The sequence below is a fragment of the Passer montanus genome, unplaced genomic scaffold (assembly GCF_014805655.1).
Source record: "Passer montanus isolate IOZ18808 unplaced genomic scaffold, ASM1480565v1 scaffold95, whole genome shotgun sequence".
NCBI classification, from domain to species: domain Eukaryota; kingdom Metazoa; phylum Chordata; class Aves; order Passeriformes; family Passeridae; genus Passer; species Passer montanus.
The window spans coordinates 424,482-448,697 of NW_024374923.1; the positions used below are offsets into that span (position 1 = coordinate 424,482).

General features: G+C 41.0%; 3 protein-coding genes across 10 annotated transcripts; 2 read left to right on the forward strand and 1 right to left on the reverse strand.

The window, feature by feature from the left end:
• On the forward strand, nt 1-6,054 carry ABRAXAS1 (abraxas 1, BRCA1 A complex subunit). 5 transcript variants are annotated; one of them, XM_039696110.1, is made up of 9 exons: nt 1-206; nt 1,264-1,354; nt 2,231-2,267; nt 2,694-2,760; nt 3,412-3,605; nt 4,195-4,314; nt 4,627-4,711; nt 5,195-5,303; nt 5,452-6,054. In XM_039696110.1, exons 1-9 carry the CDS (start codon nt 120-122, stop codon nt 5,877-5,879), a joined length of 1,218 nt encoding a protein of 405 aa, XP_039552044.1. In that variant the 5' UTR covers nt 1-119; the 3' UTR covers nt 5,880-6,054. The 5 variants fall into 5 exon arrangements, with proteins under 5 accessions (XP_039552044.1, XP_039552046.1, XP_039552045.1 ...); XM_039696112.1 differs by having other exon boundaries at nt 87-206; nt 2,711-2,760; XM_039696111.1 differs by having other exon boundaries at nt 144-206; nt 1,268-1,354.
• Nucleotides 6,055-6,536: 482 nt separating this feature from the next.
• Nucleotides 6,537-9,088, reverse strand: MRPS18C (mitochondrial ribosomal protein S18C). Its single transcript, XM_039696115.1, has 6 exons — nt 8,996-9,088; nt 8,853-8,914; nt 7,781-7,864; nt 7,108-7,165; nt 6,739-6,798; nt 6,537-6,658 (listed from the first exon to the last, which is right to left on the reverse strand). Exons 1-6 carry the CDS (start codon nt 9,054-9,056, stop codon nt 6,582-6,584), a joined length of 402 nt encoding a protein of 133 aa, XP_039552049.1. The 5' UTR covers nt 9,057-9,088; the 3' UTR covers nt 6,537-6,581.
• Nucleotides 9,089-9,358: 270 nt separating this feature from the next.
• HELQ (helicase, POLQ like) lies at nt 9,359-23,792 on the forward strand. Of its 4 annotated transcripts, XM_039696144.1 has the most exons (18): nt 9,359-9,563; nt 9,921-10,668; nt 11,022-11,200; nt 11,745-11,945; nt 12,973-13,045; nt 13,530-13,627; nt 14,184-14,282; nt 14,972-15,117; nt 15,788-16,027; nt 16,694-16,835; nt 17,140-17,244; nt 17,749-17,968; nt 18,684-18,841; nt 19,223-19,321; nt 19,608-19,781; nt 20,292-20,405; nt 22,058-22,192; nt 23,594-23,792. In XM_039696144.1, exons 1-18 carry the CDS (start codon nt 9,411-9,413, stop codon nt 23,678-23,680), a joined length of 3,171 nt encoding a protein of 1,056 aa, XP_039552078.1. In that variant the 5' UTR covers nt 9,359-9,410; the 3' UTR covers nt 23,681-23,792. The 4 variants fall into 4 exon arrangements, with proteins under 4 accessions (XP_039552078.1, XP_039552080.1, XP_039552079.1 ...); XM_039696146.1 differs by lacking the exon at nt 9,921-10,668 and having other exon boundaries at nt 9,438-9,563; XM_039696145.1 differs by lacking the exon at nt 9,359-9,563 and having other exon boundaries at nt 10,619-10,755.
• Nucleotides 23,793-24,216: the final 424 nt, after the last annotated feature.

The following is a 24,216-nucleotide window of genomic DNA, read 5'->3' on the forward strand; positions in this document are numbered from 1 at the left end:
TGAGGGGAGCTCCCGGGCCCCCGCGGGCCGGGCTGAGGCGGCCGGGCCCGGGCGCGGCGCTGCCGCCGGCGGCCGCTGGGGGCTCCCGCCCGGCCGCGGCCCGTCCCGCCATTGCCGGCATGGAGGGCGAGAGCACCTCGGCCCTGCTCTCGGGCTTCGTGTTCGGCGCCCTGGCCTTCCAGCACCTCAGCACCGACTCGGACACGGTGGGTGCCGCGGGAGGGCCGCTCCGGCTCGGTGGGAGAGGAGGGAGGGGCGGGCCGCCTCCGCCGCGCTGCCGCCGGGCCTCCCCCGCCCGGCCCTGAGGAGAGAGCGCCCGGCACCTCTTTGTGGGCGAGCGGCGGAAAAACGTGGGCGTTCCGCGTTCGAACGGGGCGAGCGGCGGCTGCAGCGCCGTGTCCGCCCCGGGCCCGGCCCCGGCGGGCAGCGCGGCACGGCCGCGGACGGCTCGGGCTCGGGGAGCGCGGGAGCCTCCGCGCACCCAGCGAGACACAGCAGTGCCGCGCTGAGGATGGCTTCCTCACTGCGGGCGGGTACCGAAAAATGAGCGAGAACACACCCTGTTAAAAAAAAAAATAAATTATATATATTTATATATATATATATATATATGTATGTATACAAAGTTCGTTTTGACAGCCCTTTTCCTCTCCTGAAGACAGCACTCGCACTTGGTATTAGAGAAAATAATGACAGAGTACGCTACAAGGATCGTGTAGTCCAACTGCTGGCCCCACACAGGACACTCCAGGAATGCCACCACATGCCTGTGGGAGCGCTGTCCAAACGCTTCTCGAACTCTGCCAGGCTTGGGTGCTGTGATCACTTCCCTGGGGAGCCGGTTCCACTGCGCAGACACCTTCTGGGGGAAAAGCCTTTTTCTGACATCCAACCTAAACCTCCCCCAACTCAGCTTCACACAGGGAGTTCTGTCTCTTCCCTCAGGGTGGGCGGAGGGAAGAGATCAGTGTCTGAAGCTGCACTTCTCCCCCGAGGCAGCTGCAGAATGCCAGGAGGTGTCCCCGCACTCTGCTCCAGGCTAAACAAACCGCGTGCCCTCAGCCGCTCCTCCTGTGCCTTCCCTTCTGGACCCTCCACTACCTTTGCAGCACTTTCTAATAGTTTGTATTTTTCTTTTTACATTGTGGCACCCAAAACTGCACACAGGACGGGGGGGTGAGGCCACACCAGCACCAAGAGCAAGAGTGTCTGTTCAGTGCTACTGTTAATGTGATTTTTTTTTTTTCTTCTTCCCCTCTAAAGGAAGGTTTTCTCCTCGGAGATGTGAAAGGTGAAGCCAAGAACAGCATTACAGACTCACAAATGGATGATGTTGAAGTTGTTTATACAATCGGTTAGTGTGTCCACATTTTTCATAGCCTGCTTGGTTTTGGGCAGTAAATGACAGCTTTCAGTTTTCAGTCTACGTCAAGATCAAAGCACCAAGATCCTACATGCTTCGCTGATTAAAAAAAACCCCAAACAACTGAAAACATATGGAAGGGTTATTTTGTAACATTTTTAACCGCTAAAAAAGATTACAGTTTTACTGCAGAAAACATAGTAATTTAAAAGAAATAATAGTTTCTAGTTCCTTGGATGGCTACTCTTTGCCAAATATCTTGTTACATTAAACATAACTTAGAGTTTAGACCCTTGTCTTGGCTACATCACAAACTCTCCTGGACTACAGTTGCCCTGGAAAAGCTTTGTCTATCAGTGATGTGAACTGTAATGTATTAGCATCTATTACCTCATTTGGAACTTACAAAATTGTGTGCGTGAGGGGTGCAAGCTCTTTAGTAATTTCACTAAGCAGATGCCAGATGTATTTTTTGTTATCATCTTGATGTGATTGGAGGGGATGTGCATTGAATAACTCAGGGACTGCTGTTTTCAAGTAAAATCCTTCATACTACATATTTCTCCTTCACTCAGCAGAAAGGAGAAAATACAAAGTACCTGATTTTTCAGTTGACATAGTAGAAAAGTAAACAAAAATAGAGTTTATATAAGTGGTTCCCTTTACATTTGATAAAATTAATTAGAACATATTTTAAAAATATTTCCTTTCTTCACCTTATTTAATTTTATGTTAATGCATTCAATTTTAGGAAATTATATACAATTATTTCTTGGTCTTTCTATCAGTTTCATGCTGATCATAGCATGCAGCAGAATATACATCTTCAGCTGATGAACCCAGAGTAATGTTACTTTCTCTTTCCAGACATACAGAAGCATATTCCATGCTACCAGTTGTTCAGGTAAGAATCTCAAGGAAAGAGGTATTGAAAAGTTAAAATTAACCCTAACCTGAACTCTTTAAGTGTTAAACTTACATTGCCTGAGAAAATCACCCAGCTGTAACTATAGCAGCTGTATCAACCTCTTGGAATTACAGATGCAAAATGCCTTATGCTATTTCTATTTTGGTTCTTTATGTCTTTTTTTTTCATGTTTGTCTATGCATAAAGAGACAGAGATAAGGCATACTGCACCTTCTGGTGACCTATGATACCATATAAACTACAGAACAGTGTCAACACACTGAAAAAAAGCATTCCATACATTCTAACCCCTCACCCTTAATAGTATTAATTTTTTTTTTTTAAACCAAGATGATTCTCAGTATGCTAGAATTATTTTTGCAGTCTAATTTTTCCCCTCTAATTGTTCTAATTTTCTTATAGCTTTTATAATTCTGCAGGAGAACTGAATGAACTTGCCCTGAAGAAAATACTATCAGGCTGTAAGAAGGTATTTTATTCTTAAATCTAAACCATACTGAGGAGCTCACTCAAATTTTGGAGGCTGTTCTGGATACTTCTTGCATCAAGGTTTTTTTCTTGTCTCATTTTAAACCTTTTATAGTCCCTCATGCTGCTGGTCAGGGCAGCTACATCCTTTTCTTCCATAAAAAAACAGTTTAGCTTATCTTTGACTAGGATTTGCCTACGTATGTGTCACAACTTTATTTTGAATTATTAATTTCTCAAGTGAGCATTTCAAGGATCCTAAAGGAATTGCACCAAAGGAATTTCCACCTTAAGACCAGTGAGGTCAGCTCACAATTGGTTAAGGACCATTACATCAAAAAAACCTACACTTTTTTCCACAGGACAAAGTTTTATAAGGGGAAAGTAGAAGCTGGAAAGAAACAACAAAACAGAAAAAAGCTTGCAGTGTCAGCTTGAACACAGGCTAAGAAACAGACCAACACATGGTTTTGAAGGAAAGAAGATGGGAATTAGGCTTAGAAGTTTTAAAGGTTTTAACTCAACTAATTGCTTGACTATGCACCTACTAGCAAACAATTCAGACACGACTTTGCACTGGAGGAAACTTGCTTCAGTAACACACAGGGACATCATGATTCAACAGTAACTGTGAATTTTCTTCTGCCTGCAGAGTGTAATAGGATGGTACAAATTCAGGCGTAACACAGACCAGACCATGACATTCCGGGAAAGAGTTCTTCATAAAAACCTGCAGTCACACCTATCAAACCAGGGGCTTGTATTCCTCCTTTTAACCTCTAGCGTGATGACAGAAAGCTGTTCTACTTACAGATTGGAACACGCTCTACACCGGCCTCAGGAAGGGTAAGGTCTACAGTATGTGCTAAAACTTGAAAGTTTTTCTACTTTGCTGCAACTGAATCAGTAACACTGTATATTTCACCTTTGAAACTTAAACTTTTAATAAGATGATTCCTTATGTTGCCACAGCCCAGTTGAAGGCTTACCCTGGACTTCTGTTCTGGGATTGCCCTTTTTATCTACAGTGCCAGCATCACCAAGCAGACACTGTCAGTTTATTTACACATATAAGCTACACCTGATGGAATTGTTTTGTGTACAGGACCTCAACCATACAAGGTGTTCATAAAAATATTTAAATTGCTGTCAACTTGATCTTCAGAGAAATTCTGCTTGCAGGCTAGGCTTAGCAAGCAAATGTTGCATTAGTGTGTGTTGTAGTCAGAAAGAGGGGAAATTATGGGCTTTGCTCAGCTTCTGGTTGCTCTTGCAGTTTGCCTTTAGCCTCATCTGTACACGATATAACACATTTAGCAAAGATTAAGCATACTGTAACTCTCCCATCAGATCCTGAATGGCCAAAAACACTTAACTTTCAATGAAACATCTGTGGATACTAATAGATCATGTTTTCATACTTATGCATTTTAAGACTTTTCCAGAAAGTCCCTTTGGTGGTTACCAACTTGGGCATGGCAGAACAGCAAGGTTACAGAACAGTGTCCGGTTCCTGCGTATCCTCTGGTTTTGTGAGAGCCATGAGACAACACAGGTACAATATATGTTGTATTTACTGACAGCTGTAGCTTCCCACTACCATAACTACACTTACTTTTCTATAGAAGCATTTAAGTGCTTTTGTAAATGTTACAGCCATACCTTGTTTCACTTGTTGACCTGTGTTCTACAATTACTTACCATTCCAGCATACAAAGAAATTAATTCAGTCCCATATTTTGCCAGGAGCTGTCTGTCTCAGCACAGGCATCTGGCATTGAAGCTCAAAATGCTTTACTCACTAAAGCTCCTACTAAGTAAGCACTAGGATCACTAGCTTGCAATTATGTTCTACTCCTGATCACAGGTCAGAATTCTTCCATGAAGATGGGTCCCTACAGGAGGTTCATAAGATAAACGAGATGTATGCCACCTTGCAGGAGGAACTGAAGGTAAGCCAGGCAGGCCTGCCTACCTTCATCAGCTCTGCAAAACCAAGGCAGCCAAGGGCTACAACATTTTGCACTGCATGAGAAAACAAAGCCATGTCCAAAACATGGACAAACTGAAAGGTCAGCAAGTTCTGTTTACTGTGCTGCAAACTACATTGTCAAAGCTGAGGATTTAAGTTCCCATTTGATTAAAGTACAATGTTTAATCTTCAAGTCCATGAATAAATTCTTACAAGAGGATTATTTTGAAGGAGTACTATCTGTAGTTCATTAGATCTCCTTTGCATAGATGGGATCAAATAAAACATCTTGCACCTTGCTCAACACAAAGTTATCTGACAAATCTACCTCCAAATCATTACTTAATCTATTTACTACTCTGTGTCCAACTTAACCATGAGTAACTTCAAGGATTTTTCAACAATTTTAAAGTCAGCAACTGTGAATACTGTTAGTCTGATCAACATGCTCTTCTTCTTGCAGAAAATATGCATTACAGTAGAAGTCAGTGAACGATCTGTGGAAAAACTCTTAGCAGAGGTGAGCCAATTAAAAGAAGAAATAAAGAGGAAAAAGCAACAAAACTGTTCAGGTAAGTTAACCAAATGTGATGAAAGCCTTGCCCTTCCAAAGTTGACTCAAGTGGCAGAAGCAGAAAACACTTCTGAATCTGAGGCAGCCAAAACAGCAGTGGTGCAAGAGGTTCTGCAACTCTGACTTTGATTTTTTTTTTTCCCCAGGAGAAGACAAAAACCACCCAGCAGAGCCAAAGGAGAATGTTCTCCTTTGCCAGGCACTACAAACATTTTTCCCCAATTCCACACTTCAGACATGCATTGTTTCCTTCAAAGGCCAACAGATATCCAAGAACTGCTGTAACACAGACCATCATATTAATGTCATGGACAAACTGACTCTCATGGTAGAGGAAAGAGACTTCACTGAAGCTGAAACAAGGCATCTAAACAAGCGTAAGGTCAGGGGGACAACACCAGTTTCAAGGTCATTCAAGAAGTCCAGATCACTGCAGCTTCACCAAGAACCACTTCAAAACCAAGAGGACAGTGACCAGGAAAGGAAGCTTACACTGAGCAGCACTGAAACAGATGAGGATGTGTTTGAAAAAAACACAGATGCAAAGGAATACCCACACTCTCCTACTTTCTGATCTGTCAGATGGCTTCACACCAAAAGCTACTGCTGGTGTATTCCAGTGATGTAGCAATCTCTAGCACTGCAAGGATGTATGGAACAGGGCATTTTTGCAGGTTGTTGTTTTTTTTTTTCCCCCAGTGCACGAATCCTGTTTGGCATAAAGATAAATCCAAGATGACATTCCCTCACTTTGCCTTCCAGAGTTGCATCTGTCTTCTCTCTCTCTCAGGGTTCAAAGCCTGTGCTACAGGATGCTATCAGTCAGATAAGCATGTCACATACTGCCTCAAAGTGAGACAGCTTCAAGCTGCTGGTGAAGAAACAGTGCTACCCTCCTGATGCAGGGGGCATCAAATGAACACGTTACACAATTAGCTGTCTACGTGAACTGCCACAGTTTAAATACATTAATTTATCCTCAGGAAACCAGTGCTTGTTTACTTCTCCACATCTTGCAACACAGCAAGGGGAAAAACAGCCACCTGAGCTTTAGCAAGACCAGTGAGCAGAGGAAAGGGTCCACATAGCTGCCAGTTTCTTTTATTGCTTTAATCTTCCTTCAGACAAGAACTTCCAGAGACTTTGTGAAGAAAAATAAAACAAGGACTGACATCCACCCCTCAGTCAACCACACATTATGCTAGCAAACCACATTTCCAGCAAACAAGTATATAAACATGAAAAACAGCTTTATTGTTTATTTCTGTACAGTATATCACTCTGGATACTTGATGTTACATAGCTTGGGGTCTGTGAGAAATTGTGGGTTCTTAAACATAACTGGCATAAATCCTGTTAAAAAAAAAGATGGAGGTGTTCTTAATAGAAAAGTAGCCTTGAGTTGGGAAATTCAAAAGCAAAATCATACTTACCAAATACATGAGCTCTTTTAATGGCTTTTGTAATTTCCTTCTGCTTCTTGTTGCACAAGCCTAAAGAGATGAATTATTTTCAACACTGAGCAAGTCATAAGAGCATGAAAGGCATATTAGTGACAATTCCCTCTAGCTTTAAGTCTTTTTAGAAAAATGCATGTGTGCTTTTACTGTTAAATACAAAATGCATACAATTAAGGGATATTTTAATTCCTTGACAAAGGCTACAAAGTCAGGGGAACACTATTACAAAACGTATAGAGTTGGGACTGGTTACTTTCAGAAAGACTGCTGAGTCACAGTTATTTAGACTCACAAAAATATAATTATTAACCTGTATATGATTTAATTTAATACTTCACATACCTGTGATATGCCTGCCATAAATGGAGCCAGTATATGGAGAAACAAACTGGGAAAGAAGCTACTTGAAATTAAGAAAAATCAAAGTCAGTTTAAGAACTCTTTTTTGAAGCTTTATGTTACTACTTGTACTCTATTTTTCATTTTTTCATCTGTTTTTTCAAAACTCAGTTCTACCTGAAGAAAAAAGTACAGCTTGGAGCTAGACAGTATTTTCTATGCTTTCATGCTTTGTGGCAGCTGAATTGTAGCCAAGAACTCTATTTGTTAAATTGCAAAGTTGTCACACATAGTTAGCAGATTAAGCATCTTAGCATGACTACATTATTTGCCCCTTGACCTTTACACAATCTTACTCCTAAGTCTTAAACTCCTACACATATGAACTTTTTTAATTGGTTTTTGTTTTGTTTGTTGTTTTTTTTTTAAATCACTTTGGACCTACTACACACATACACAATCTTACTCCTAAGTCTTAAATTCCTACACATATGAACTTTTTTTAATTGGTTTTTGTTTTGTTTGTTGTTTTTTTTTTAAATCACTTTGGACCTACTACACACACATTTAAAAACCAGTTCCCTTCATCCAAGGACAGCAATATCACTTTGGACCTACACCACACACATTTAAAAACCAGTTCCCTTCATCCAAGGACAGCAATTTTAAAACTCACCTGCACATTCTTATAGTCCACATTTATTCCACATAAGACACATTTCTTTGGAGGGTCTTTGTAGGGGTTCTCCATTTGTATGGGCTGAAATCAAGACAACAATTAACATCTGTTAGCTTCTCAAGATAACAGAGCATTTGTTACTTTTAATCCTTTAATCAACACTTGTCTTGAAAATAGAAAACATATTTAGTGTACCACTGAACTTTTCAGTAACTTTATTAACTCACTTCTTGGTACCTCACAACTTCAGACTTCTCACAAGTAAACAGCTTTTTATATTTTAGCAACAATGACACTACAACTCTATTAAATCACTTAGTAAGATAGTGTTACACCTCTACTTGAAGTCAAAATCTGCAGAAGCTGGTAAAAATGTAGTTCTGTCTGACAAGTCACAAGAATCTTTTTTTAAAAAATAATTTCAAAGCAAATGGCCTGAGGAAGCTTCTGTGTGCTCACACACATTTTAAAGACAGAGATTCAGAAATGCCTCCCGAGGAGCCTTGTGAGGTATTTCTGAACAGCCTCCTCAAGCTTCAGAACACACCCAGCACCAAATCCTCACAAGATATGAAAAGTGATTTTTCACTTTGCACAGAGTCACAGCACAGTCAGTGTTGGAAGGGCCCTGTGGAGACCATCCAGTCCAACCCCCGGCCAAGGCAGGGTCACCCGGAGCAGGTGACACGGGTACACGTCCAGCTGGGGTTGGAATGGCTCCAGAGAGGGACAGTCCGTGGGCAACCTGCTCCGGGCTCTGCCGCCCTCAGTGCAGAGAAGCTTTTCCTCATGATGAGGTGGAACTTCTCGTGTTTTTAGTTCACAGCCACTGGTTTTGTCCGAGCCAGAGGTACCGGGTTTAACGGGCTCTGCTCAGGATACAGAAATACAGATCCCTGGGGCCCGAACTTCCAGCGCCGCTGACCTCCCCCGGCGCTGCGCTGCCCACCGCGCATTCGGGGTCTGATGGGCTGCACAGCGACCAGAGCAGAGCGCTTCCAGCCGCGGCTGGTGCCGTGCGGAGGGGGCGCGGTGGCACAGCAGGGCGGGACAGCCCGGGAGGCCTCACCTGGTCCGAGCGCTCCGGCTGCCCTTCGTGCAGCAGGCGGCACGGCCGCGTCCACAGCTTCGCTGCAATGGAGAGAGCGACAGGGTTAGCGCCGGCGCGGAGCGGCAGCCGCTGGAGGCGGGGGGGGAGCGGCAGGGACGCACCGAGCGCCAGGCGCGGCCAGCGGCCCCGCGCCGCCATGACACCCGCACCGCGCGCCGCCATGGCACCCGCACCGCGCGTCACTGCCGCCCCCCCGCCGGCCAATAGCCGCGCGGCATTCCCGGTTCGGGACAGACGATTGGTGGCGGCCCGGCCACGTGCTTCCCCGGCGGGCTGTTACCGGAAGTGCCCGCTCCCGCCATGGTGGCCGCGCCTCCGTGGGGCGGCCCGGCGGGCCCGGCCCGTGTCCCGCCTCCTGTCCCGCCTCCTGTCCTTCCCCGTGTCCCGCCTCCTGTCCCGCCTCCTGTCCTGCCCCGTGTCCCGCCTCCTGTCCCGCCTCCTGTCCCGCCCCGTGTCCCGCCTCCTGTCCCGGCCCGTGTCCCGGCGCGGCCGTGACGGCCCCGCGCAGCCCCGGCCATGGCGGAGCCCCGGCTGGCCGTGCGGAGGAAGAGCCGCTCCAGCTCGGAGCGCAAGCGGAGCCGGGCCCCGGCGCAGCCCGTCGCCGCCAGCTCGCCGGTGGCTCGCAAGAGAGCGAGCCCGGGGGGCGAGGGGGCACCGGCGGAGGCCCCGGTAGGGGATGGCGGGATCCTGGGCGGCTGGCGAGGCGGGGGGGAGGATGGTGTGTGTCGGGGAGGGCCGTACTTCGTAAGAGAGGGTGTGAAGCCGTTTGGCTTTAGCTAAAAAAAAAAAAAAAAAATAAAAAAAAATAAAAAAACCCCCAAAGCCTCTATCATCTCTCTATGCACGTATCTCCCTACTTAGCCAGGGCATTTCTTCGGAACCCAAGCCGGGTTTTCCTCACAGAGCCATCGCGCAGAATGCTTTAGTGTTGGGCTGGGGCAGACTTGGTGCCTTGGCTCTGGCGTTGGCGCTCTGTGAGTTGCTCTGCCTGCTGGGGTGCCAATAACTCCCGTTTGGTTTTTGCAGTGCAGTAACGATAGCGAGGAGGATCTGTTTGGTGACTATGACAGCTTTTATGGAAACGATTCGCTGATCGCCCAGGTGGATGACACTGAGCACAAATACCTGCAGGGCAAAGACGTGGATGGGACAGCAGCTGGAGAGATCGTGCTTGGGAACCTTCAGCCAGGAGTCCACCAGAAAGAGCAGGATAACTTCTCTGCTTCACGAAATGTCCTCAAAGGTGACAGAGAAGAGGGTGCCTGCCAAGTGTGTGACAGTGACCCAGCTGGTGGCAATCCAGAATTAACTGAGTCTGCTTTAGATGACTTGCCATCGTCGCAGCTTCTGTATTTTGAAAAAATGGATGAACTTTCTGCTGTTTCTAGGACATCTGCACTCTCAAAAGGGAGGGATGAACGTGTGAATTCTTTCTCAGACAAAATCAGAGACCCATTGACTTTTTATGCTGGTGCTGAACACAGGAACAGACCTGAACACAGACCTACTGACTCTTCCTCACACTCCAAGTGTGTTTTATTTAAATCTGAGAGTCTCAAAGATCACCTGAAAAGTGCTATGACTGGAAATGCCAGAGCCCAGACTCTGCAGGTCTCCAAGACCAAGCAGCTCCAAGAAGCTGTTTTATCTGAAGAGATTTTTGTGGCTAGGAAAGCTATTGAATCTTCTTCTCTTGATAGAGGCCCTTTTTATGGATTACCTAGCAAGGTTAAAGATTTATTCAGACAACTTCGAGGGATTGAAACACTTTATGGTAGTGTAACCAATGGTCTGTTGGAAAAAAAAGAGCTGCTAGTGGAGTATTGTCTGTTTCAGCCATTATACTGTAAAAATATTTAAGGTAATGCTTAACATAAACCACATTGGAAAGTAGTTGTCCTGTTTTAGGAAGTGGCTATTTTGGTGTTTTAGATGGATGGGATGGATGGATGGTATCCATCTGGAATACAGAATACTTTGGAAGTCACCATCACTGAAGGCTTTAAATGCTGTTTTGAGGAAAAGCTCTTAAAGGCTGAGCTCAGAGTGTTCTGGATGAAACACAGGCATTTTTATATTAGCTGACATTCCCCTGGGGTTGCTGATAGTCCCATTTTCATTTTGCAGAGTGGCAGCATGATTGCTTGATGTTAGAATCCCTACAGCAAAGGAAGAACTTGATATACTCCTTGCCAACCGGTGGTGGAAAAACCCTTGTAGCTGAAATAATCATTCTCCAAGAATTGCTCTGCAGGCAGAAGGATGTTCTGGTGATCCTGCCATACGTTGCCATTGTCCAAGAAAAGGTCTGGATACAGTATTTCTGGTACTGCTTTGTTTGATGTAAATCTTTCCTGGTGCACTTTGTTTACTTGCTCAGGTGCCTGGTTTTCAGCAAGGTTTTTTTTTTGGGGATGGTGGGAAGTGAGTGGCCTCTTCTAAATGCTGCTCTGAGTGTCAGTAATTTTGCAATGGAACAGACAGAAACTGAGGTGAAGATGTTGAATTATGAAGTAAAGGGTGCTGAATTTTGAAATAATGGCTTTTTGGGATGTTTTGTTTAGTTGTGCAGCCTAAGAACTGTGCTGTCCAACTTGCTAAAGAAGTGTTCTTGAAATAAAAACATATTTTGGTATAAAGGGAAAATTAGTTTTAGAGAACAGATGAAACCCAGCTATAGTTCATGTAGACACTTCAATTTTGTAGCTGGAATAGATAGTCTTAGCTAATATGTTTCACTATGTCAAGCAGCTGCTTGTGGTGTGGGTTGGTTTTCTGTTGAGTTGTTGAGGCAGATCTGGAACCCAAAATGAGCATGACTTTCTTCTGTAATTGATTTTTCTTTTATAGGTGAGGGGTTTATCGAGTTTTGGGATAGAACTAGGTTTCCTGGTTGAAGAATATGCAGGAAGTAAAGGAAGATTTCCACCAATCAAAAGGAGAGTAAAAAAGTCTCTTTATATTGCTACTATAGAAAAAGGACATGCTCTGGTGAACTCCTTAATTGAAACAGAACGAATCGATGACCTCGGCCTGGTTGTGGTAGATGAGGTAGGCCACAAGATGTTCTCCAATTTATCAGGTGCACGTTCCTTTAGGGTTCTAATAAGCAATTATTTAGGAAGGAGCAGTTCTTGGCCTGCTTGGTTTTGCTTAAAGTATTCATCATGAAGATTGCTTTTATTTTCTGTGTTCTGAATTGGCACATAATTTTGAAAGTTGTTGGTTTGTTTTGGTTTTTTTTTTAAATGAAACATTTATTGCTGTTTCAGAGTAATAGATTTATATTGAGAAATCTACTGTGGTAGTGGTTGATGGTGAATTCCTACATAACTGCTTGTCATTTAGAAGTCTCTAATGGGTTGCAAAAAAGCATAAATAATTTTAATTTTATGGAATGTATTTTATGAAGCCTAGACCTTAACTCACAGATGTGAAGCCATGCAACTTTGTGTCTGGTATTAATGACCCAGTGAAACACTGACAAAAATGAAAAATACCAAGTAACATTTGGCTGTGAGAATTGCCTGTTGCAGTGGTGGGGCTGAGTTGTGCTGCCAAGGGTTGATTGTGGGGTTGAGTAGTATGTATAACACCTAATGGGGATTTTAATTCCTGGAGTTCTCCAGGCTGGCTGGCCATACTTTAGCACTGTAGCTTCTAAACAGAGGGCAGCTGAAGCACTAACTTCTGGTTTTTCTAGAAGCTGGCTGCTAGGAATGTTTTTACTTTAAGTGTTGCTTAAACCACATTTTGTTTAAAGTTTCCTCAGACTGACAAATACAAAGATCTCCACGTTGGCTGTACTGTCAGGAGTTAACTTTTTGTGTCAGTTGTGGTCTAGTTAAATGGAAGGTAAATCTTGTTGTCTACATTTGCCCATGAGTCTGTTCTTCTGTGATTCTTAAATGGTTTTTAAGTGGGGTAATACATCTGAATTTAACAATCCAAATTTACATGAGGGATATCTTTAGGAAGTCCAACAAAACCAGTTCTGTAGTATTTCTTTATATTTTTTGGAGTTTTTTTAATAAATACTCTCAACTCATTGCCTTTTCTTTTTCCCTTCTGTTCACAGCTGCATATGCTCGGGGAAGGAAGTCGTGGAGCAGTACTGGAAATTACTCTGGCAAAAATTCTTTACACCAGTAGTAAGTCATGGCTACAGTTAGTGTCATTAACATTTTGTAGTTGTGGCCTCTCTGAGAGGAGTCACACTCTCACTTCCTGGATTTGTGCTCTTTTGGAAAACATGGCATGACTCCATGTATTACCAGCATTTACTCATTGAAGCCTTAATTGACCCTCTAAGGATGTTAGGGTGTTTTTGAAGCTCTTTTGATACTTCTCTGTGAAATCCTGAGTATTGTCAAATGTCTTCCATGTCTTTGTGGGAGCCCTTTAGGCATCCAATTTAATGCTTTTTATTTACATTTAAGTCTCAGTTACTATTTTGTAACTTTGTATTGTTTCTTAGTTAGTATTTCTTTAGTAATGGCCTTTTCCTTCAAACCTGCTGCTTTGGCATTTTGGAAAGATTGATGGTGAAGAAGGAGTCTCATGACTTAAATACTGAACAAAAGTCTTAAAAATTTGTAATGTGACAATAAATTAATCTCAACTTCTGTTTTACAGAAAAGACACAGATCATTGGCATGAGTGCAACATTAAATAATGTTGGAGACCTGCAGAAGTTCCTGCAAGCAGAGTACTACGCTAATAATTTCAGACCGGTCTGTATACAAGATACCAGGAACTAGTAAAGAAGATATTTGCCTTTAAAATCATAGTAAATCTGTTAAGAATTGTAGCACAGCTTTTGTGCTTAATTGCACAGTGTAATATAAGGCCTGCTATTGCTCTCTAATTGCTAAAAATACAATAAATAGCACCATGCAATTCTAAATACACAAATGCAATAACCTTTATACTGCTGTGCTTCTTTTTAACTTAAGCAATTCCTAAATTTCAGCTACTGTGATGAATCACTGTAGTCCATTTGGTGTAACTAGAATATGTAGTGCTGCTTCTTGTATGCTGTCAGGACAGCATGGCTTATAAATAATTCATGGGATACATTCTTGGCATTCTTCATTATGATTCCATGCTTTATCAAGGCAAATAATTAAAACAATTAAGTTATCTTAAAAATCCTAAAGCGTGTGCTTGTGTGCAAGTATGTATATGACGTGATGCTTGGAGAAAAGCTATAGCTGTGCATCAGCAATAGCTTTAGAGAAAAATGACTAATTTAACTGAAGTTTCCCTTTGTGGTTTCTACCTTGCTAGGTGGAGTTAAAGGAATACATAAAGATACGAGACACCATTTATGCAGTTGACAGCAAAACAGAAAATGGCTTTGCTTTTTCACGTCTCCTTAACTTCAAGGTAAAAACAAAGTCCTTAGAGTTTCTTAGAACTGTTGTGAAATGCATTCTTTTACACTGGTTTGCTTACAGATCTTTTTCTAGAGAAATTACTTAAACATGATAATTCAGTTGTAGTACCCATGAGAAAGAAGTGGTAGGCTTTGGGGATGAAACAAACAGCTTTAAAATACTGAATGCTTAACTTGATTTGCACTTGTTTTTGACTCCTCATGGCAGAGGTTTCATCAGTATTTTGACATGCAAAAAGTAATGTGTTTGAGTATCCCAGATACTCAGTGTTTTTTGTTCGGGGGTAGATTTTCTCAACAGTTGATCACTCTCAGACAAAACTAAAAGAAGATACCTTTTGGGGGTTTTGCCAGCTTACTACTGCCTTGTAGGGATTCATTTCAACCTTTACAAAGGAAAATGTGTCTAATGGTAGACTGCCAGTATCTCAAGTGTTGCTAAAAGAAAATGAAGTATTAAGGGAAAAAGCAAAGAATGTGATTTGTATATCCATGTATCCCTCAAGTAAGATGTCTTTCAAATGAGGATTGGGAGAAAAGCTTATCCTACAACTTCTTGGAATTACGTCACATTAAATCCAATGAGAGTATTCAAGCAATGGTTGAGAACAAGTGTTGAATATTTAGGTTGTGACTTAATTCCTAGGTTTAAATATTTGTCAATCTGTGCTTATTACAGTATTCTAGTAATCTGGAGAAAGCAGATCCTGACCACATCATTGCACTGGTTACTGAAGTTATTCCTAAATATTCCTGCCTAATCTTTTGTCCCACTAAAAAGAATTGTGAAAATGTGGCTTCAATGGTGTGCAAGTACCTCAAGAAGTAAGTTTCTATCTTTTTTTTTGTTTTAAATTATATGTGAAATAATTGCTTACAACTTAGGGTTTATTGTCATCTAGTTTGCAAGTGTTTTTCCCTGGTGATTAGAAGTAAATGCTTTGAACATGGAGTCATATAAAGTTGCTAAGTGCATAAGTGATAGCAAACTGCAAAAGGCTTATTAAATAATTTTTTTTAAGTTCTTACTTTTATTCCAAAACAGTTGAAAAAGATGATAGCCAGAGGAAAAACACCAAAGAAAATAAGGAAAAGCATACTAAATTAATCTAACTTTGTGTCCCTTTGGCACTGGTTTCTAGAAGCTTAGAAAATAAACATTTTTCTCTTAGAAAATATTTGGTATTTGGTCATGTACTTTGGTAGCCAGTTGAATATCTCTGTTCCCAAGCCCACTTTGGAAATCTGAGTTATAAAATATAAAACAGCCAGTATTTGATCTCTTCTGTTCCTGTGCTTCCAAACAAGAAAGGCTCTATTGCAACTAAATCAGCCTCCTGCATATTGCTGTTTCAAAGTTAGTGGAAATAACTATTTCTCCAACTTAGAGAAAAGAATGATGAACAGAAGTAGACAGTAAGCATGTCTCTAGTTTTTATCTTCTTTTTGGTTAATGATTGGTCAAAGTCTAAAGAAATGCTTTTCCTCCTCCAAGAGAATTTAGAGTTCACAAGGAGAAAGAAAAAGAAGATCTCATCAAGAACCTAAAGAGTATTGGAAATGGAACTGTCTGTCCTGTTTTGAAGCAAACAATCCCTTTTGGTATTGCCTATCACCACAGTGGCCTTACAAATGATGAAAGAAAAAGCATAGAGGAAGCTTATTCTGCAGGTGTCCTGTGTGTGCTTGCTTGCACAGCCACTCTAGCTGCTGGAGTGAACCTACCAGCTAGAAGGTCAGTAGCAAAAACATTTAATTTTTGCATTGGTTTTTGCTTTGTAAAAAAAAATTCTTTAGTAACTTGGAAATCTCAGTGCTATTTCGAGTGTGTTTGTGCTTTTACCAGGAAATTTGAAATAAAAAGGATGATGTGTTCAATTTGGGACACAAGACTGCAGTATTCATGTACAAAATGTGAATCAGTAGGAAGCACCTCAGAGTACATCACTGAAGAGCACTTATGTAAATGCATTAAGCAAGTTTTAATAAATTGAAAAATGTTACAACGTTTTTGGTAGTGTTTTTCAAAAGAACAGTGGTTTCTTTAGATACTCTCCTAAGAACAGTGTTTAAATGGTAAAATAAACCTTTTCTAAGGAGATGCAGTTGGAATATGTTTTAAAACAAAAATGTGTTATCTTTTCCTATGCAAGTTCTGGTGATAGGGCTACTGTACTCTGTGTGGCCAAAGATTGTTTGCTAAGAATCCACTTCTGTGTGCACATTTAATACACCTTAAATAGTTTAAGGCTTTACACATCTGTCCAAAGAGATGCATTTGACTTTTATTAGTTACGAGGTAAGGGGCACATTAATAAAGAATTAATTTGAATTTGTAACATTTTATTGCTGCCTTAGTAATTTGAATATAAAGGATAACTTATTCCAGATGTCTTTGCAGGGTGATTCTCAGAGCTCCTTATGTTGGCAATGACTTCCTGAAGAAGAACCAGTATAAACAAATGGCTGGCAGAGCTGGTCGAGCTGGTATTGACAGTGCTGGAGAAAGTATTCTCATAGTGCAAGAAAAAGACAAACACTTGGTAATTTTTACAAAGCTGTTGGTAATTTAAATTGCTGAGTTAAGATGTGGAATAAACAGGAGGAGCCATGCTGCCTAGCTTGATTTTTGTTCACCTCCTGAAGTTGCAAGTATTTGATTTATGTAATAATACCTTTAAGCTTCCTTTATGTGGCTTGTTTTCAGATGGGAACTGTAAGCTTTCATTGTTTACTCTTATTTATTTTCTTTATAAGATGAATCATGCATGTCAGTTTGATTTTTTGAAAATATAAAATTAATGCATGAATATTCCTCTGTACTAATATATTCCTTGCCCCTTTTAGGTTCAGGATTTAGTTCACAGTCCTTTGGAGAATTGCTACAGCAATCTTCTGCAGGAGTTGACCAAGGGAATCCAGAGCCTCTTGTTATCTTTGGTTGGACTGAAGGTATCAGTTGACTCTTCTCTGTGAGTAACTTAAGGGCTTGGAACTGCTAAGAAAATGTCACCTGTTGATCCTGTAGAAAAAGACAGACTGCTTAAACACTCAGGCTTGCAAGTTCAAGAAAAGCTTTAATCAAATTTTTGTCCTTATCTGATTAGATCTTCTCACTTAACTCAATCATCTAACAACAATTACCTTATGTGTAAAAGCAAAAATTATATCTGTCTTACTATACAATAGCATATTAATATTTCTATTTCTGACACTTGATTCAAAATACAGATAGAAACAGTGGAAACAAGCTAACATGATACAGTAGCTGGAATAATAGAACAGATGGAGAGCAGTCCATTAGATCGGCCACTGAGAATCTATCATTCTATTTGTTGGGATGTATTTCTGTAGAAACACAAGATCTTTCTTTATTCAGCAATTTTTTTCTTATGTCTTATTAAATGTGTGAAATAATAACTTCAAATATGCAAATCATTTCCCAAACTGGTGCAGATAGCAGTTACCCATGAGGAAGTGGACAATTTCATGTGCTGTACATTGCTGGGTGTTCAGCAGCAGCTGCTGTCTAAAGAGAAGAGCCTCTCAGAGATAATTAAAGATGGGCTGGAAAATCTAATAGAAAAAGGACTCCTAAAAGGAAGAATATCTGAGAAGGACCACAATTCCAAATCTACACTGACAATCACACCCTTGGGTAAAGCTACATATAAGGGTATGGAATTTTTTACTCTTATTATTGAACTGCAATGAAAAATAAGTTGTCAAGAAAGAGTTTTATTACATGATCTAGACTGAAAATGGGAGTCAAGTAGCACGTGACTGAAAGTGATGTGAATGAAGTGTGATAATATTGATCCCACTGGGAACAAAACCAGAACTGTACCCCTAAAAAAATCACTTACATATTTGATTTAGTCTTGTAATCAAAGTGGTTCAGGACCTTGTTTTACAATTAATTGTTGTGAACAGGTTATTTTAAACAGAAGGATTTCTTGGAAAGCTTAAGAGGGAAAGGGAGCATATGACATGTACACCAATTATAATAAATATATCAGGAAGTTCTGTTTTCCTGTCGTATCATAAATATTTTGGGGTATGGAATGTAGTTGGATGAGTCTGAAGGGTTCCTTCAATCTACAAAATTATTGTAGGATTTTAGTAAAGCCAGGACATTTCACAAGCACTCCAAAACCACACAGAATGAACATACATGGAAATAGGTGATTGCCTTTCCTCAGCTTTGCTTCACTACTTATGTTAGGTTAGGACAGTAATTCAGGTTACAGATATTTGTCTCCAGTTCAGATGGCATAACAAGCTTTTGTGGAAGGTAAAGACAATACTGATTCTGTGTTTAAATGTACTTCATTTAACTCTCTGTGCCTGTTTTTAATTGTGCTTATTCTTACCCCGTGTGCTTTTTCTAGGTTCAATAGACTTGGCATACTGCAATATTCTGTACAGAGATTTGAAAAAGGGTTTGGAGGGGCTGGTTCTTGAGAGCAATCTTCATCTGCTATATCTGTCAACTCCCTATGATATGACTTCTACTTGTAGCCCAGACTGGATGATCTACTTGAGACAGGTGAGAAATTGCTAGCAAACATGCATTGGGGCATTCTGTAATCCTGTGTATTAAATTTGCAGGGGGTTTGTACATGAAGTTTGACATGAAGTTGGGTGGCAATCTGATGGCAAATGTGCTTTTTTTTTTTTTTTACTGGGGGTGCACTAAAATCTGTTTAATTCTGTTAAAATGAGGCATTCAGAAATGGGCAGTTACAGGTAATTCAGACAAGTAGGCAAAGAAGCCTCAGAGCTGCCTGTGACTGGTGACTATGGTACTACTCTACTGATTCTATAGAGATATTGAAAAACATTGTTGCACTGTGAACAATGTACTTGTGTTTTCTGTGATATTAAAAGAACAAAATATCTGAAAATTCTTTATAAAATTTCATTTCAGTTCAACCAGCTAAGTGCAGCAGAGCAAAAAGTAGCAGATATTGTGGGAGTACCTGAAAGCTTTATTACAAAAAAGGCTTCTGGTCAAGCCATCAGAAAGGTAGGCTGGCAATGTCTCATACCTAAGATGTCAGTTTAGTAATTTCATTTGATTATTTGCAAATTCCAGATTATTTTTATGCTAGTGTTGTTTATTGCTGTTCTGATTATTAAGGTTATTTTAATCTCATTGGTTGGTTTTCTTAATGTTTTCATTGTCTTTGTGTATAATATAAAAATGTTTTAAAGCTGTGAAGGGAGTAGAGATAGAAAGATTTGCCTTGTAGTACTAACAGAACATCTGCAGTGTGACACTGGCTCTGAATTCTAGCTTGTCTTATTCCTAGAATGTGGATGATGCTGTGGTGAACAGGTTCTACCTGACATTTGTCCTTTATGCACTACTGAAAGAGACCAACATATGGAGTGTTTCAGAGAAATTTAACTTGTCCCGGGGATATGTGCAGAATCTCATCAGTTCTGCTGCCTCCTTTGCATCCTGCCTTCTACATTTCTGTGAGGTACTGTGTTAAAAAAATGTAAATAAATTCTTTGTGGCTTGGTTTCACAAAATCTGGAGCTTTGTTATCTTACTTTAGATCTGAATACAGGTGTGGTATTTCACCTTTCCTGTGCAAAAATGTTTCTTCACCTTTCCTGTTCTATGTTATTTTTCCTGTTGAGCAAAGCATGCTCATACAATGACATTTCTGATAGCAAAAGCAAGCTTTATGCACTGAGAATGTGAAAATATACAAATTGTACAGGGCATTGATCACTGCCAGTGCTGTTGGTGAAATAACTGAAATAATGCATTGCATATCCTTCAGAATTGCCCCAGCTTTGGGATGTTCAGCTGAAGAATGCTGAATACACCTCTGCAGCTCTCTGAAAGGATGACTTAGAGAAATAATAGTACTTCCCTCATCTAAAAGACAAATATATGCTTTTTGCCTTAGTAGAGTTTTGTCAGTCATGTTTCCCAAATACAGAACTTTGGAGCTGATTTGTAGCAATCTTTGTCTCTACAGGAATTGGAAGAATTCTGGGTTTATAAAGCCTTGCTGATAGAGCTTACCAAGCAGTTGACATACTGTGTTAAGACAGAACTCATCCCTCTGATGGAGGTGGCAGGAGTTCTAGAGGTCAGTAACCCTGGCTCAATTATACTTTTCAATGTTAACTTGTGTGCTAAATGTTACTGTGCCTTTCAAGTGTATCTGGAAAACCAAGTACAACCAACTGGGAATTCAGCATAATGCAGATATTCCTCAACAGTCTGGAGGTTGGGGGAAAAGTGATCTGTTTAGGAAATGGGAGCTGAGACTATGATTTTCTTCTGGCTTCTGCCACAGCAGCTATGAAAATACTGTATTTGGACAACAATGTAGCTGTACACTCAGTTGGAAGTTGGAGTCCTGCATTTTGGCCACAATAACCCCCTGCAATGCTAGAGGCTGGGGATGGTGTGGCTGGACAGTGCCCAGGCAGAAAGGGACTGGGGGTGCTGGTGACAGCAGCTGAACATGAGCCAGCAGTGTGCCCTGGTGGCCAATGGCATCCTGGCCTGGATCAGGGACAGTGTGGCAGCAGGAGCAGGGAGGTCACCCTCCTTCCCTTGTACTCAGCACTGGTGAGGTCACACCTGGAGTGCTGTGCCCAGTTTTGTGCCCCTCAGTTTGGGAAGGACTTTGAGATGCTGGAGTGCATCCAGAGGAGGGAACAAGGATGGTGAGGGGCTTGGAACCTGTGAGGAACAACTGAGGGAGCTGGGGGTGTTTAACCTGGAGAAAAGGAGACTCAGGGGTGACCTAATCACCCTCTACAACTTCCTAAAAGGTGGTTGTGGTCAGGTGGGGGTTGGTCTCTTTCTCCAGGCAGCAGCAGAACCAGAGGACACAGTCTCAAGCTGCATCAAAGGAAATATAGGTTGGATATTGGGAAGAAGTTTTTTACAGAAAGGGTGATAAAGTTCTGGAATTGTCTGCCTGGGGATGTGGTGGAGTCACCATCCCTGGATGTGTTAAGAAAAGATTGGATATGGCACTCAGTGCCATGGTTTAGTTGAGGTCCTGGAGCATAGGTTGGACTTGATGATCTTTGAGGTCTCTTCCAACCTAGTCATCCTGTGAATTCTGTGGAAAACAGTCCAGGTTTCTTTTGTGGTAAGGATTCTTCAGTTCATGGGAGTAAGGAGGAATGAGAATTTACATATTTAAGTTAGAAGATCCTCACAGAAATATACAAAGTCATGTTGGGACTGCATGTATTTTAAATAAGAAATTTAACTAGTCTCTGAATTGAAGACTTCTATTAAAATAAAAGCTCTTTTGGGACTTCAGTCCAAGGTTCTGCTCTTTGCAAAATGATTTAACTTGCCTGTCCAGCATATTGTAGAATCAGTTTGTCAGAAAACCATTTAATTTAGTGGCAGTGAGGTTTTAATCTGAGAAGCTAAACAAGACAGACACCTCCAAAGAATGTGGGACTGTTGTTCCTGTCAGTGACAGTGAATGCAGAAAACATGGCAACAAGAGAAGACAGCAGCATTGGTATCATGCTCAGAGAAAATAAAGGCAAGTGGATTTGTAAGAGCTGGATAAGATTGCTGGTGTGGTAAATCTTACTGGCAAAGCTGTGCTTTTGGACTATAAGGATTCTCAGTGAGCATTCGTGTTAGAAAAGGAGAATTGGATTGATAGGCAGAATGAAATGTTTGAGATTGGTGCAGAGATTGGCACTTACCAGTAATTCTTATTTCCTGTTCTGATAATCTAACACAATTTTGTACTTTCAGGCACGAGCAAAACAGCTTTACAATGCAGGGTACAAAACTTTAGCACACTTGGCTAATGCAAATCCAGAAACTTTGGTGAGGATGATTGAGCACTTGTCACGACGTCAAGCCAAACAAATTGTTTCATCTGCAAAGGTGAGTTAGAAACAAAGCAATAAAAACTTGCTCCAAAAAGAACTCCAATATGTCAAAAGTGGATGTTTGAACTGCATTAAAAGGGAAGGATTCCATTTACTAGTAAAGGCATTAGTGGACATTTGTGATCCAAATGCTGATCTGTACTAAGAAAAATGTGTACAGCCAAGTGGTGCTGCTTTTCAGAGGGGAAGCAAAGGGCAAAAATGCTTGACAGCTTGTCTGACACTTGAAATGCTCTGTTCTGCCAATATCTCAGGACTTACCTTACAGAAGTTCTAGTGGTAATCGTGACAAAAGAATAGGATCTGTAGGATTGTAGAAATGGAAACCAACAAGGTGCAGGGTTAACTTTGCCTATTTAGGTTGCTTTTGATGTGCCCTTTTGTTCCTTCCTGTCTTTTCCATTTTGTGTATGCATGTTCTGTAACAAACACTGAGTTGTGTCTAAACAAAAAATGCAGGAAGTACTTGATCAAGGAATGGTATTCTCTATCTCCATTCATCATCTGCTGTTGCAATGATACTGGCTTCATGTTTGATTCTACTAAAAGAGCAAGCTCTTGGTGAAGTAAGAGAATGTCCAGAATAAAAGGATGGTTGGTGTAAAAATAAGGCAGTCAATTAGGATGTGCAAACCAAAATTTTCTCATGAAGTAAGCATACCAACTTTGGGGGCTGTGTACTTAAAAGATCATGTTTAGATAATGTTGTAGGCCTCTTGCTGCTTCTTTAGTTTGCTGCTGTGGCAGCCAATAGAAAAGGATATATGCAGATTGCTTATCTATATCAAAGACAAAACTATCAATCTACCCTACTCTCATGCTCATACTGAATTCATGGAGTTTTCTCTAACTGGGAAGTTAGAAGAATGCTTGCATGTGCTCCTGTTCCTCTCCATGCCAGCCAGCAACAAACAGTTCAGAGCAGTGGATTAAACAACTGTTGATATCAGGAGTCATGTCTGTCTGGTGTAAAATGCTGTAGTAAAAAATTTCAAATAAAGGAAGAGGTAGTCAGCTCAGCAGGCACAACTTAAAAATGTTTATTCTAGAATGGAAAATGAATGTCTAAGGTTAAAAATGTTCCTTAACAGTTCCAGACAAAACTGTCCATATTCTGTAAATTTGGTGTATTATGTGATGGCAGAATCCAGAAAACCATCTGTGTGCTGCATTAATTTTTGTGTGGCTGCTTTCTATATGGGTGTAAACTAATCAACAGAAAAATGCTGGCTCTTTGAGGCAAAGCTGCTGTGGTCCTGAGAGCAGCAGCAGCAGTCTTTTACAGACCCATCTGCAAATTTAGAAAGAAACATTGGTGTTTTAATCTGTCTAAGAGTTATAGCTAATACTTGTATTTGTTTTGTAATTTTTGTTTCTTTGTGTTTTCTTGTTGTAGATGCTGCTGAGTGAAAAAGCTGAAGCTTTACAGGAAGAAGTCGAAGAACTCTTGAAAGTGCCAACAGATATCCCAGGGACCCACTGACTGTCATAGAAAAAAGTCATGAATCCAAAATTCAGATATTTTAAAGTTTTTAACTCTCCTATCTAAAGCTGCTGTAATTTAATAAATATTTAATGTCTTTTGTATAGCACAATTTTGACTGAGTTCTGAATTCAGAAGTTGACTTCATTTGAAGGTTTGGGTTATGAACTCCTTGAGCAACATGACAGAATCCTCTTCATTCTTGGTTTTAGACATAGCCCTAGGAGTGCTTTGGGAATTGGACTGACTGCTTTGTGTGTACTTCTGCTGGGAGCTTATGCTCACAGCTGACTTAAATAGTGTTTTTGGATATTCCCTTTAGGACACCTGCACTTGAGTGAGCTACCCAGAAATGCCTGTTTGCAGGATTCCCTGTACTCTAAGTGTAGTTAATGGAAGGAGCTGCAATTCAAAACAAAGAAGTTGTCCCAGAGTTGTGCAAGAGATTGTAAATGATGCCTAGTTTAAGCCTTTTAAAAAATGCAGATATCAAATTCATATTCACCCTCTGGCAATTCCCTGAGATAATTCTTTCA